Source organism: Urocitellus parryii, chromosome 2 (assembly GCF_045843805.1).
Source record: "Urocitellus parryii isolate mUroPar1 chromosome 2, mUroPar1.hap1, whole genome shotgun sequence".
In the NCBI taxonomy this organism is placed as follows: domain Eukaryota; kingdom Metazoa; phylum Chordata; class Mammalia; order Rodentia; family Sciuridae; genus Urocitellus; species Urocitellus parryii.
The window spans coordinates 142,778,863-142,794,291 of record NC_135532.1 but is presented as its reverse complement, the minus strand read 5'-3'; the positions used below and the strand labels follow the sequence as shown (position 1 = coordinate 142,794,291).

Sequence of the window (15,429 nt, the reverse complement as noted above, 5' to 3'; positions counted from 1 at the left end):
TCATGGGAGGCAAAGAACATTTGTCATGATACTTAGGAGTAGTGTGAGAGATACTGTAAATCCCATTTCAGAATTTGAACCTCATTTTCTGTGCCTACCTAGTTTCCTACTGAGATGGTAAACTCTGTTGTCTGGATTTCTTTTCTTAGCATCATGGAGAGGTAGAAAGGAAAGAAGAACAGAATTGTGACCTGGAAAAAATTACATATATGTTTATATTTTAAGAGCATCATTTAAGGGGGACACTGGTGGTACACACCTGTGATCCCAGATACTTGGGAGGCTGAAGTAGGAGGATCACAAGTTTAAGGCCAGTCTCAGCAACTTAGCAAGACCTTGTCTCAAAATTAATTAATTTAAAAAGGATCATGGATGTAGCTCAGTGGGAGAGTGCTTGCCTAGCATGTACAAGCCCCTGGGTTCAATGCCCAGCATTGCAAATGAATGACTGAATGAATGACTAAACATTTTTAAATTTTTAAAAAATTTATCCCTATTATTGTATTTCAAATATCTTAATGTGTCATGCTGTGATACTTCTAAAAAATAGAAAAATAAAAAACTATGATCAGCAGCTCTGGCATGTTACTTTCCAACCCAATATCCTTATCCTCTCACTTCCTTTTTTGTCTCCAAATGAGGAAGTCTGGTAATCTGTTGGGACTGTAATCCTGTGAACACTCACCAATCTAAAGGATCAGCTTTCAGCAATGAAATGACCTTGAGTGAATTTCAGAGAGATTAGCCAGGAGAGAGGATTAAACACACTATGTGAATGCAGTGCCTGGAGCAGAATGGAGAGCGAGCAAGGGGCTATTGATTCCTGGCATCCCATGGCTGCCCGGTGCGCAAGATGTGACAAGCCAGACCCCATATGCTTACCTTACACCTTGGTGCGGATAACGGAGGCAGAGATGAGAGCATATCACCGTCTTCTAGGAAGCTGCGTCAGGCTAGAATGTAGGGCACAAGAAGGTACCTGGAGGGTGGGGAGGCATTTGTTTTATGTATGTTTGGTCATTTATCCTCATCTTAGCAGATGAATGCTTGAGATAAGAAATTTTATATTGAAAATTATTAACTTTGTAATTTTCTTGCTGAGTCTAAAATGATTTTTAAAAAGGTATCATTCAGCTTTTACAATATTTATTGAGATAGAGTCATAGTAAATAAAAGATGATCAAATATTCTGAAAAAAAAGTCAGGCTGTAGAGTGTATAGGCGTGAGCTTATTTTAAAAGCATAGATATATGTGTACATAGAGGTGTACATATTGGATATTACATACAATAACTGATTTGTTTTGGGTGAAACAATGATGTCTTCTTATTTTTGCTCAGTTGTATTTTCTATTTTAAAAAGGAACTAACATATAGCGCTTTTATAAAACGAAAATAAGAATCCAGGTTATGGAATTCGTGTTCCTTAAAAAAAATCATTAAGTCTAGAAGACTTCGCGATAGATTCATGAGCTAGTAACAGATTTGGTCTGAGTAGGAATTTCCATGCATTGCAAGCCAGTAAGACTGCTCTAAGAGCTGAAACAACTACTTGTTTCTTAGAACAAGTAATCAGGCTACTTCTTTTGTGTATGGTCTTATTGCTATACTCCCAGATTTCTTTCTTTTTTTTTCTTTTTCTTTTGCCTTGAAAATATTTTAATATATTTATTCCCTGGGATTATAGGGTACAAGAGGTATTAAAGCAAATGTTTCTGTCTCTTCCATTATTTTTTTCAAATCTTTTTTTCTTTATAATTTTTATTGGCGCATTTTAACTATATATAATAGTAGGATTCATTGTTTCTCTCATTATTCTTTATTTACATATGAAATCTGGGTTCCTAAATGGAGAAGTATGCTTTTAAAATAAATTCTGATTGACATATGATTCATTCTCATACTGTATTCATATACATGTATAATATATAATATAAATACTATATTTTCAAGAGCAAGCAATGCTTTATATTTGCTACTTATGAAAGGAAAATTATAAATCAGATTTTCTATTTCATACTTAAAACGTGTTCAACTGTACACACAAATATCTTTACAGGGCTTGAATTTAGGTAAAAGTTATTCCTCAAATTTTACTAAAGTTAAATCATAATTATACACCTCCAGTTTTGTTAATAGTGAGGAAAAGATGTAATTTGAAAGAATAAAAGAGTTTCTGAATCCTAAGCTTGCAACATTACAGACACCATTGTCACTTTCTCCCCCCACCCCCCATTGAAGAAGGCTGTGAAATGTTCATGTATTTGCTTTGGTTCTGAACTATTAATTAATTAATTTGATACCAAGTATTGAACCCAGGAGTGCTCAACCACTGAGCCACATCCCCAACCCTTTTTTATTTTTTGAGTCAGGCCCTCACTAAGTTACTCAGAGTCTCCCTAAGTCACTGAGCCTGCCCTTGAACTTGTGATGCTCCTGCTTTAGTCCTCTGAGCCACTGGAATTGCAGGCATGTGCCACCACACCTGGCTCAACTATTTTATTTTATCTGTGACTCAAAACAGCAATGAATAAACCAATGTATGCTTTGTGGATATCTAAATGGCCTTTCTGATATTACTTTCGTCTTAAATTAATGGGATGCTGTCAGTAGACTTTTTGAAATAATACTAATTCCTCTTTAGGAGAATGAAACTCAGGAAATGATCCACTGATTTATGTGTTTAATAAGACCTATATGTCATTGTTGGAGGCCAGGGAGAGTCAGTAGTTAAAGGTTTGCTTTTCCATTAACTATTCTCTTTTTAAAGGAAAAAAAAGTTTGTAAAACATAAAATGAATGCATACCTATAGTAGGGATAAAGACCTGGATTTCAGTGGATTAGTATATACTCATACACTATTCTTGGTCAGAGGACTGTTTTCCCTCAGATTGTTTCGGAGATCCTGACTACTCCTACTATGAGAGACCCTGTGAGAGACCCTAGCTGCTCATACTGTATTCTTATACGTGTATAATATATAATATAAATACTATATTGTGGGTCTGCCATCTCACCTCAGAGCTGACACCTTGTAGCTTAGAAGAGGGAAAAGAAAGCGAAGACACACCTATTTCTTTAACACTCTGACTCAGGAGCAATGCTCAACCTATTGGTATTCACTGGCCACATGACCATGACTGACAATGGGTGGGAGATTGAGTCCTTGGCTGGGCAGACAACTACAGTGATAATGCTACTGTGTGGAATAGGAGCTGAGACCTTCTGGTGGGCAGCTAGCTATCTCTGCCTCAATTGCTCAATGTAAAAATATTCAACTAAGAAGTTACTTCATATAAACATATGAATTAACTTAACACAAACGATAATGTTCTATTTTGTATCTAAAATTGAAAAAACAATTAATGTAGTTTGAACTTCCTTTCTTTAGTGCATTCAGGTAGGTCTGATTTCATTTAATGTCTCCACAGTGTTCTATTTTATGGCTGTATCATTATATATTTAACCAATGGACATTTGTTATAGACAAAAAAATTAATAAATATCTTAGTACATACTTATTTTTGCACTATTGTTGATATTATCATGGATTAAATTCATGAACATAGAATTTCCTAGCTAGAAGACTGCATATTTAATATTATCCCCAAAAGAATCAACAGATTTTTACCAATTTTGCCTTTACCCATAGAGAACCTGCCTACCCTCTTGCCAACCCTATATGTTATTAATCTTTAAAATAATAACAAATCCATTAGGCAGAAATGTCTCATTTTATTAAATTTTAAAAAGTGAAATGCCGCAGTCCGGCTGCAGCAAAATAACGGGGGCGGGGGGTGACGAACAACTTGTGTAGATTGATACAGCAGGAGTGGGGGCCATTTATTGTAGGACAGGAGGGGTATATATACATTCCACACAGCTTATCTTAATTAACATAAACTGGATACAGCAGTCAACCAATAAGGAATCTCCACACTTAATGGCTCGCTGGGGTTACTTCACAAACCACTCCCTCTGGCAAAATGCCAGGCGCCATCCAGACTTGTTTACAGACTCTAACAGTGAAATGTCTAATTTTGTTTTGATCCTTTGGTTTGAACATATGTTCAAATTTCATAAGTCAAAACCTAAGCCCCAGTGTGATGGTATTAGCAGGCGGAGCCTCTAGGAGGTGTTAATCATTTGAAGGCTCCACCCTTGTGAGGTAGGATTACTGTCCATCTAAAAGAAGCCTCATCTTTCTGTCCCTGCTGCCACATAAGGATATAGGGTTTATCCTTTTGCTCTTCCACCACATGAGGCAAGAAGGCACCATCGTGGAAGCAGAGACCAAGTCCTTACCAGACATCATATATGCTGGTGCTTTCATTGTGAACTTCCCAGCCTTTAGAACTGTGAGGAATTTCTGTTATTTATTTATTTATATTTTGGGGTACTGGGAATTGAATTCAGAGGCATTCAACCACTGAGCCACATCCTCAGCCCAATTTTGTATTTCATTTAGAGACAGGGTCTCACTGAGTTGCTTAGCATCTCACCATTGCTGAGGCTGGCTTTGAACTTGTGATCCTCCTGCCTCAGCCTCCTAAGCTCCTGGGATGTACACAGTGTTTGGCTCTATTCATTATAAATTACCCAATCTAAGGTATTTTGTTTAGCAGCAGAAATGATGGAGACATGAAGCTAAATGTGCCTGAGATATATATTCATTGGCTGTGTTTCTTCTGTGAATTGTCTGTTTTGAATTTGTTGTTATTGTATTAATGACTGTTGTAACAAATGACCACCAACTTGATGGCTTACAACAATGGACATTTATTTATTTTCTCAGAATCCCAGAGGCCAGAAGTCTAAAATCAGGCTATTGGCCAGTCAGCTTCCTAGAGGCTCCAAGGTAGATTCAGTTTCTTATCTCTGGTGGTTCTAGGTGCACCATTGCAGTATCTATCTCAGTCTTTATCTGGTTGCCTCTATATTTCTGTTCCCCTGTTTCTTGGTTCAGTCTCCCTACTCTTCTCACCATTTTGTTACTTGGCCCTTGGCACTGTTTCCAGACAATGGACTTGTTGGAATACAGGGCTGGACGTGGGCGGAGAATGGAGGGCATAGACTGTAAGGGGGCCCATGATAAGCAGTGGGAAGGGCTTGAGGTGTTCTGGAAGGAGAGGTAAGCAGAGTCTCAAACCAGGGTTGCCTTATTGCCTTCCATCAGCAGAGAAGAAAATGTTAAACCAAAAGTTCACACCTTCTAGTCCTTTGTTTCAAGAACAAAGGATTATTTTGTTTGGGCAGTAAGAGAAGCAGACTAGTGAACAACCCAACAACAGTTTTCCCCGTGAGCTCCATTTTCATAAGCAATAGGTAAGGATCAAGAACAGGCTTGGCATCACACCACCATTTTACATGAGATCCTTGAGCATCTGCAGATGTTGGTATCTATGGGGGTCTTGGAGCCAATCCTGCAAGGATGCTGGATTGGATTTAAAACAGTTGAAGTGTTGAGAAAGATATTACTTAGGTTTTAACTTTTCTTTGTTAGATACATACAATGTTTGAAAGATTCAGATAAATGAAATTTGTAAATTAATGGCTTTGGCAGATAATGCTGATTATTCACGACTTGTTAAACTTACAAACTAATTGAACATAAATTTTTGAAAAATAGTCTAGGGAGTTGGTATCCAGTGGATACTTGCTTCCAGGTTCACACAGCAGCATTAGGAGAGCTTATAACAAATGTAGAATCTCTGGCCCCCCTCAAGGTCCAATGAAGCAATCTGCATTTTAAAGATCATAATGATTTCTGAAGCTCTTGCTTTGGGGGAGTATAAAATACAGATGGAGCACTTTGATATCTAGTGATAAAACAGAAAATCTTTCTGAAGGGACTAGGCATTTTGACAATCTCTTCCAGGGCCTTGATTGCTTCTTATTACCTAGACAGTGGGGCTTGTTTGCCAATTCTGGAATTATAGGGTTGCTATCAAAGTGGCCAGAATGCTGCTTCCAGTTATTGCTGCTAAAGGTCCTCTTTGCATAGGGTGTTAGTCAGCTTTACGTTACCATAAGAAAATACCTGATAATCAGCTTATAAGTAGGAAAGGTTTATTTACCCTAACAGTTTTAGAGGTTAGAGTCTGTGATTGATTAGCCTTGCTGCTTTGGGCCTGTAGCAAGGCAGAACATCAAGGAGGGGAGCATGTGGTGGGACACAAAAACGTGGAAACAGAGTTCTCCTCTGTTTGGCACTGTTTGGCACTGGGACTTGAGGTACCACTATTCCCTTTGAGTGTAAACCCCCAGTGGCTATAGGCCTTCCACTAGGCCCCACCTCTGAAAGTTCCCACATCTCCCTATAGCGCCAAGCTGGGAACTTAGCCTGTAACACACAGACCACTGGGGGGTGTAGACACTGTAGCACATGGAAACAACGGCCTCAGCCTCAGGGAAATATTACCTCAGGTCTCATATAAGGTCACAATGTAAAATACTAAGAAGCTCTAAAAAAAATACCAAATTTGACTTTAGTGAGCAAAAAGGAGAAAAGAGATGTGGATACATATTTAAAAACCAGACCTGTATATGTCTAATAACATACCCATTCTGAAAGCACTATTTTAAATAGACTCCTCGCCAAGATTTGGAATTCCTGGGGCAAGAGTGCAAATGAAAAGCCACATAGCACTCTCACTGTTAAATGGAATATATTTTTAGTATATTTTATTTCATATAGCCATATGATATTATTTATATAGCTTAATGTATTTTATTTTCCTCTCTTGACAAAAATACCACCAGAGTGATACAATGTACATATATGTGTATGTATGTGTGTGTGTGTGTGTGTGTGTGTGTATATATATATATATATATAGTTTTTATATGACTGAAAATCAGAAAATATCAAAGATGACTGAACTGAATTATTGCCTGTGGGTGTTGTTGATGCATCAGTGGTCCTTGAATAAATAAGGTTAGCAGTTACTCCCTAAAATATTTTTTCTCTTGCCTTCATGTCAGCAAAATTGCTATGCTGTTATAATTTGAGATTTTTCACATGATTTTAACTCTGTTGAGAACAGTGATCTAAAATAGCTGTAATCTAAGTAAAAGACAATTGTATTTGATGAGTTCAAAATTTGTGTATATTTGCATCATGAATTAGAAGAAAAAGAAAAGTGAGAACGTTGATGCTTGGAAATACTGGACATGATACTTTATTGTACAAGAATCTACAGCATTCATGTCACATGAGAGGAAGTGTTTCACAAGTTGATTACTTTGTCTTTTCTCTTACCTAAGCACTTCCGGTGCTCAGATCCTCCCTGTCCTCTGAAGCAGTGTGTGTCCATGATGTCAGCGGTGGCACAGCCCACAGACCGTCATAACATTTGGATGCAGTCATCTTTTCTTTTGAGGACATAGACCAAGAGATGTGGAGTTCCTCCTTGGGCCTGAGCAGTATAAGAGGGTGGATATGCAGGACTACTGTGTCCCCTGCCAGCGCTGAGCTCTGGATCATGACAGAAGAACCTGTGTGGTCTTCCATACAAATGTTTATGGGGGGAGATTGTGCTGTGTGGAGCCCTCCATAGGGCAGGGCCTGGGGCAGGGAACACGAGGAAACTTTCTGGGAGGATGAAAATTTTCTGTATCATGATTTGCAATAAGGTTACATCAGTGTATATATTTGTCAAAATTCATCAAGCTGTACACCTAAGATTTGTGCATTTTACTGCATGTAAATTATTCTTCAATAAATATACTAGTGCAAAAAATATAGGTTATCAGAGCACATTTTTTTTCTGCTTGTAAACTAAAGAGGAGGAACCACATGTGGTTCCAACACTTGGACACACTGTGTCATATACCTGGGCACACGTGTACAAACGTACCACATACTTTTTTTCTTCAACCTGGCTTCAATGATTTTAGTGTTCTTGGCATTGTATCTTAAATAATTTTCTGTAGATGTGGACTTCATAACTGTACAAACTATTGCTTCCATTTTTTCACTGTTAAAAATAATATTACAAGTCTACATTGTTACATAGAATGTTTTTATTTTATTATGTTCTTGTAATACATTTTTAAGATACAGAATGAATGGGTAAAAAATGATGAAGGTTTAAATGACTATATACTGAAGAAGTGTATGCATTGGTTAAGATGTTGGGCTTTGGTGTTCAAAACAAGCTGGGTTCAAGTTTGGACTCTGCTTGCCTTTGGACAAACCCATTCAGAGCTTGTTCATTAACACCCTTAGAGATGTTCTGAGGGTGAAGGGAGAAATGAATATGAAGTGTTTTGTATGGAATCTACTATATAAGTGTTCAATAATCACAGGGTAAAATATTGTAAAACTATTTTCTGAAAGGACACTGCTGGCCTCATTTTTTGAGTTATACAGAAGTACTAGTTTTCCAACATAAATCCAGCAATGTATGTTAGAATCTCAACTTATTTTATGGATGAAATAAGATACAAGGGGGCTGGGATTGTAGCTCAATGGTAGAGTGCTTGCCTGGTATGTGTAAGGCTCTGGGTTCAATCCCCCAGTACTAAAAATAGAAAAAGGAAAAGGAAACAAAGAAATGAGATGAAGGTTGAGTATCCCTTATCTAAAATTCTTAGAACTAGAAAGTGTCTCAGATTTCATATTTTTTTCATATTTTAGAAGATTTGCATATACATAATGAGATGTCTTAGGGATGGGACCCAAGTTGAAACATGAAATTTATTTATTTTCATATACACCTTATACATGTAGCCTGAAGTTAATTTCATACAATTTTTAAAAATAATCTTGTGCATGAAACAAAGCTTCATGGTGTGGGTCTTTTCACTTGTGGTGTCATGTCAGTGCTTAAAATGTTTTAGATTTTGTATTTTCAGATTAGGGATGTTCATTCTGTATTCAATTGCTTTTTAAATTCCATTAATTGACTGCTAGGGAATTGGATATTGTTTTAGTGTTCTTGATTCTTAAAAACTTTAAAGTTCCTCCAAAAATTCTTCTGTCTACTTTTCAAATGTATTTTATTCATTCTTAATTAGTGGACAAGACTGTGACACTGAAGTTGTTGGTCTGGATCAGGTTTAGCATCACTGTAGCACAGGACAAAGTCCAGAAAGGGAATGTATTTCTCCATCAGTAAGATGGAAAAGTGAGAGGCAGTGTGCCCTCAAGTGGCTTTGCACCAGCCCAGCAGCTGGTTTCTTAGCTTCTTGTCCCCAGATGTTTCCTGGGCAGTCAGGTGTGATGTATTGGGCATGGGAGGGCAGGGCTGGTGGGAGGGGCTCACTTGAGTGCTAGGTTTATCCCCTTTCTGCCATTATTTAAGTAAGTAAACCAGTTAATCTGTAAAGTGTGTTGTTAGTGCCTGGCTCACAGCTGGTGCTGTATTGGTGCTATTAACAGAGGACTGTGAGTGACACAATACCTAGGAATGGAGATCCTGGTCCACTGCTGATTAGCAGTTGCTACAGATGCAGGTGTTGAGGCCTAAGTGACAGACCCTTCTGTTGCGTCTGTCCACCTGATTCTCTGGGCAAAGCACTGGATGTCACTGGATCTGCCACATCTGGGGCTACTGTTCTTCTCTGGTCCAGATTATTAAAAAAAAGTTAATCCCCCCCACACACCACCACCACCATACTTGTGTCTTTTAGATCACAATGAGACAAGAATTTGAGAACATGAAGAGTGGGAGGCTCAGGGTCTCACTGCCCTTCATTCCTTTCCAGTCACATCACTCAGCACCTAGATAGTCTCAGCCCGTTTCCTGCCCTCTACTGTGAGCAGTGTGGTTTCATCATTAGTAAACAAAGGTCCTGCTCAGAGTTCATGTTTCCATCTCAGATTGAGAAGTGGGTGACCCAGGGCTGCTGCTCGCTGCCTACATCTGGATTCCCATGGAACATGCTGCACTATTATTGTCATCTAGGAGGCCAGAGGCTGTGTAGGGCCTTTCATACTTTCTGTACTTCTTAAATCTTAGTTAGGGTAAAAGACAGTCATGCTTCTATACACTTACTGGAGATAGAAAAAGGCATTTTTTTCTAGTATATTTGTAACTTTGCCCAGGATAGAAATTGGGTTGAATCTGAGTTAATGCTTCCCTTTTGTCTCCTGTGGCTTATAAAGAGACAGGTTTCTCCCCTAATCCACGTCCATCAAAAGTATCAAAAAACAAGCGAGAAGCCTGCATGCTGGACAGAAGGCCAGGGTAGATGTGAAGCAGGCACCCAACCCTGGAGGATCATCTTTGGTTATGTTCAGCTCCTCCTGAGAGAAGGAAATTCATTCCCAGGAGAGGACAACGAGACTTACAGTGTTCTTGACTTGGTTGCCCTGCTAGAAGGTGACAGAGAGGGTCTTTGTATTCGGGGATGTCTGTATCTGAAGCCAGGACTTTTCCACTGCAGCTGGACGAGTTCCTTTAGGACCAAGGAACTTGGGTACTTCTCCTGACTCCACCTATATGGGAGGGTAAGTCCTGCCAACAGCAGGGCTAGCCCTGTGTCTATTGGTACAGAGCATCAACAGGCCTTGTTTAGAAGGCCAGTACTGAGCATGCCTCTATTCCAGCAGGCCCACAAATCCCAGGCATCACTAAAGTCGAGTGTATTGGCAGTCCTCACCTCTGAGTCAGACGCCAAATCTAAGAAAGCTCCTGATCTATTGCAGGTGGCCAACTTGGGTCACATGGCTTCTGTTTTAGGAAGACTTCAAGAGTAAGTAACATCATTGCCAGACTGGGGGCCAGGCATGATCAGCAAAACCTGGGCCAGAGACGCACCAGCTCATTTCTATTATTAGAAAGAGAAATCATAACTTTTAATCTTGTAAATTAGATAGCCACATGAGGCTGTTGAGAAGATCTGTGCGAACCTCAGATTTCCAGGCTAAGGGCTACTAGTCAGCCTGTCAGAGGTGGGGAGGAGAGGGGCCTCTGCACCTGAAGGCCAAGGGTCAAGGCACTTCATTATGTCTGGTTAATTTGGATCACCCATGACTGACCCAGGCTCTATGCTTCATTTGTTGTGTTACCACAGGCAAGTTGAGAATCTCTTTAGGTCTCCACTTCTTCATTTAGAAAATGAAATGGGGCAAGGGCATGATTTGTTTCCCTCATTTCTGTGATCTTTTCAGATTTTATCTCTTTAAGATGCTTAATTTAATGGATATCTCAATTAAGAGGTATAAGAATAATAAGTTGCACTTTATGATTTTTTGCTTTCCTCTGGGTTTATCATCTCTTAAATATGCTCCTTCAGGTATGAAAAAATGACAACCAAGCTCTATTTTTGAGTACGTCACTTTCCTAGGACCCTGTAAAATTACATTTGAAGCAACTCTTCAGTCATATAACTTCTTTTTCTGCTGAAATTATGTTACTGTCCATTAGTATTTTACATTTTATGATGGAAAATTTGAAACATATGCAAGATAATTGTATAATGAGCCCCCATGGACTCAACCAGCCTCAATAAATATGCACATTTTGTCAATCTTGGTTTTTTTGCCTTCCCCCACCCCAGGAACACTTTTGGCAGAGGAGAATACTGGAATATTTAAAGCAAATCTCAGAAATCATTTCATTTGTGTTTCTAACAGAGGAAGTCCTCCTTTTTGTAAAATGTAGCTATAATAGCTACACCTACCCAAATTAACAGTAATATCATTGTTATTATACCCACCCAAATTAATGATGCAGAAGTTCTTTGAATTTTGGCAAATTGAGTAGGGAATGGGGATTAAGATGAAGGAGCTCTAGTTTGGATTTAGTCCTTTCTTCCAGAAAAAAAAAAAAGTTGGAATTCACTCATTGAGGAGGATCCTAGGGTTTTAGCTGGTAGTGGGCCCACTCCTACACAATTCTGAAAGAAATGTGGGAAAGACCTGTCTGTTCAGAGTAACAGATGTAATTAGCATTTACTGAGTACCTACTGTGTACATCTCCACAAAAATCAACTCTTTTATCCTTCACACCAAAGCTGAGAATAGGAACCAAGGTGCCAGGAGGAGCTTCCCAAATATCACCTTCTGATTGGTCAATATCATAATGCTTCCAAAACTCCCTCCTGAATCAGTAGGAAATCTTTCCAAATAGAATCAGTACGCAAGGCTGTGTGGTTTGTACCTTAATCTACCCAGATGTTTAACTGCTACAGAAACATTAACTAGTTCATTCTTTAGGAGTCCATGGAAAGCCAGATGTGGTGGTATATGCCTATAATCCCAGTGGCTTAGGAGGCTGAGGCAGGAGGACTGCAAGTTGGAGGCCAGCCCCAGCAACTTACAGAGGCCCTAAGCAACTTAGGGAGACCCTGTCTCAAAATTTAAAAATAAATAAAAAGGGTTGAGTATGTGGCTCAGTGATTAAGTGCCCCTGGGTTCAATTCCCAGTACAGTAAATAAATAAATAGATAAAGCCAGAGTCCCTGGAAAATATGTAACTAAGGATAATAGAGTTCTCTTTCTAGAGAGAACATGAAAATGCCTTCCTCTCCCCAGCCCAGGCTAAGAGATTCGGCTTACTTCTTCTCCCTAATTCCCTTTTCCCAAATGGATATATAGATGGTTCCTGATTTAGAATAGTTTGGTTTAGGATTTTTCAACTTAACAATGATGGTAAAGTGATACTCATTCAGTATTTTGAAATTTTTTTTGTATAGCAAAGTCTTTACTTTTAAATGATTATCAGTACTCCAAATGATAACATGTAACAAGTCCTTGAATCCTCTTATCTAGTAATTTTGATTAAAATAAACTAACAGTAGCCCTAACAAGTATGTTAGTATTTGTTGTTCAAACCCTTAGTCAGAATGGATGAATTTAAGGCTGCTGATGCTTCAGATAAATTACAAATAACTATTTACTACTTGTTCATAGATAAAGCCCCGACCTTCAAGAAAGTATAAGGGGAAAATATTTAATCCTTTTCTTTCTGTAAATAATTGTTTTTCCCTACTAAATCTAAGAAAGAAAAGCTCAACATTGATACATCCATTGCTTGAGCTGAAGGCATAGGAAAACAGACAACACATACTTATTAAATTTCTAAGAAGGATGAAGTAAAAAGATAACACCTTTGGATAAGGACTAAGGCTATACAAAGAAGCTAGATTTGCTATTCTCCAAAAGGGACCTTTTATCTCACAGAGAAATAATTTCATGCCTTTTGTAAGAATAGAACTCAAGTTCTGCTGAAGCTTCATATTCTTCATGTTCTGAAGTGCCTATCTAGGAAACGGGCTTCTTTTTCCTCCTATCCATTTAAATGGTAGTTTTCATGGATTTCGGTTGCATGTTGCAGACAAAGGCCAAGAGATTATTCAAGACTGCATCCCCCTGTTCTGCTGGAAGCAGGTCTGTGGGGTAGTCATTTTTTCCTGGGTCTCATTCTCACTTCAGAGCTGCCACAGGATGTCAGTGCTACAGCTTCCTTGACATTGAACTCTTTCTCCCTCTGTTCAGTTTCAGCCTGAGAGGCTGCTTTGGCCTGCTTCAGCTTCTGGTTCTTTCACTTGTGGGCTTTGGACATCTTCTCTGCAGCCTGCTTTTTGCTGGATCCCCTGTGACTGACTGGTCATGGCTGTGCGACTCAGAGGCCCAGCCTAACTCTATGCGATGGCCCACAGTATTTTGAATGTCCATCTTTTGCTAAACTAATGATATTGGGTTGTAACAATCTCTTATGATGCTGGGCAGAGGCATCTGCCTGCAGTCCCCAGTCGGACACATGAGGAGAGTGAACAAGCCATACTCCATAGGATTCAGTGCTAAGATGATATGAGAGGCAGGTTTCATTTACCATATTTTTTATTTAGGCTATTTTGGCTGACTCTCCACAGTAGGTCTGGGAGCCCCTATAAATGCCAATTAAGTTTATAGACTTAAAAGTCACTTGTTCGGATTAGAGGGTAGTTGTAGGTGTATTCTTGAACTGTTTGAATTTTTGCAATGGAAACCTGTATACTTTTATTTAGTAAGGAGAATATTTAAATAGCAACTTGAAGAGTGCCTCCTTTGCCCTGTTTGGCAGTGGGAAGAGGCTCCTTACTCTGGGAAGGGGGAAAAAGAAATGGAGGCAAAGAGAAAGAGAAAAAGGGAGGGAAATAAAAATCAATGAATTCCAGATTGATTTCATGACCCAGCTTGAGAGGAGCTCTGGTAACTGATTTTGGTTTTAAAATGTCCTTCTATGGACCCAAAGGAATAGGCAATTGGCTGCCTGGGTAATGAATCCATCCAGCAGGGTTACTGTGATGTTGTGGGAGCCTTAATTTCATGGCCTTTTCCTATACTTCCCTCTCCTTGGGAGGGGCTCCAGGCACGTGTCCCATGCCTGTGTGTATAAGCTTCCCACCACACAAAACCCGGATACAGCCCTGCAGCTCCTGCAGATCAAGAGAATAATGTGCCCATAGCCATATCTTGATAAGTCTCAGGTTTCCCCAGTCATGGAACCTTCCTGTGTGTGTGTGTGTGTGTGTGTGTGTGTGTGTGTGTTTTAATTCCTCTTTGTAATATGCAAGGGTTTAACCTGATTTGTGTTTCATTTGTACAGATGAAATTATGCAACAGGAAGTCAGACCTTTGGTGGCAGTGGACATAATAGAACAGCTTCACCGGCAATTTGCCATTCTTTCAGGTAAGGGGCAAATTCATTTGCACGTTTTGTTGGGATTCCTATAGGAAGAGCCCAGTCTCTGGAACCCTGATGAATGTTAGGCTTGTGTTTCACTCACCCCTAAAGCCTCAGCCAGGACTGGAATGTAGTGAGGATATCCTGCTGGCCATAGCCAGGAGCTCATGGAAGTGGTTGTCTTTTCTGTTGGGGACAATCTTGATCTTTCCCAAGGGAGTTTATGCCTTGAGATTGTAAAGAACAGAGTTGGAAAGATCTTGAAGAAGAACAAAGAAATAACTGCTGGATCAGCCACCAGGGTGAATTCTCCCATTGTCCTATTGATGTTCTCCCAGGAGTCAACCTGGGGAGTCTTGCTGAAAGGACTCATGAGCATTGTTGAGGTTATTTGTTCTCTGAGACATTTGTCTTTTATTCTCATCTCTTCTAAGGAGATTTCCATCCAGCGTTAGATTGGAATTAAAGAGGATATAGTCTAGTAAGAGACTAGAAATTTCCTGAGCTCATCCACAATCCTGGGAAAGTTATTATCACTTGAGAACATTCTTTTTCATTCATTTAGTTGAGGTTGACATCACTTCAATTCCTGAAACTAGGGATGACACCAAATTATTATAAATAAATTATAGTAAAACCAAACTCGAAAACCTACAATAGTGAGATGAGGCCCTTGACTCCCACACAGAGGAATAGGGTGGCCGGTCACTCTTGAGCTTTTACACCTGTTCTGGAAAAAGCAAAAAATAAACCTAAAACCATCTTAGTTACATCATGGAGAGAATGTGCAGTCGGTATCAATCTTACTCCA

At 39.2% G+C, this 15,429-nt stretch overlaps 1 protein-coding gene and 1 pseudogene across 1 annotated transcript in view; one reads left to right on the top strand and one right to left on the bottom strand.

The window, feature by feature from the left end:
* The window catches only part of Mcf2l2 (MCF.2 cell line derived transforming sequence-like 2), a 236,592-nt gene that overhangs the window by 15,933 nt on the left and 205,230 nt on the right, over positions 1-15,429 (top strand). The window contains exon 2 of the mRNA XM_077795511.1: positions 14,541-14,624. Coding sequence (XP_077651637.1) covers positions 14,541-14,624 — 84 coding nt within the window. The remainder of the gene's footprint in view (positions 1-14,540; positions 14,625-15,429) is intronic.
* Positions 13,239-13,563, bottom strand: LOC113178742 (V-type proton ATPase subunit G 1 pseudogene; annotated as a pseudogene).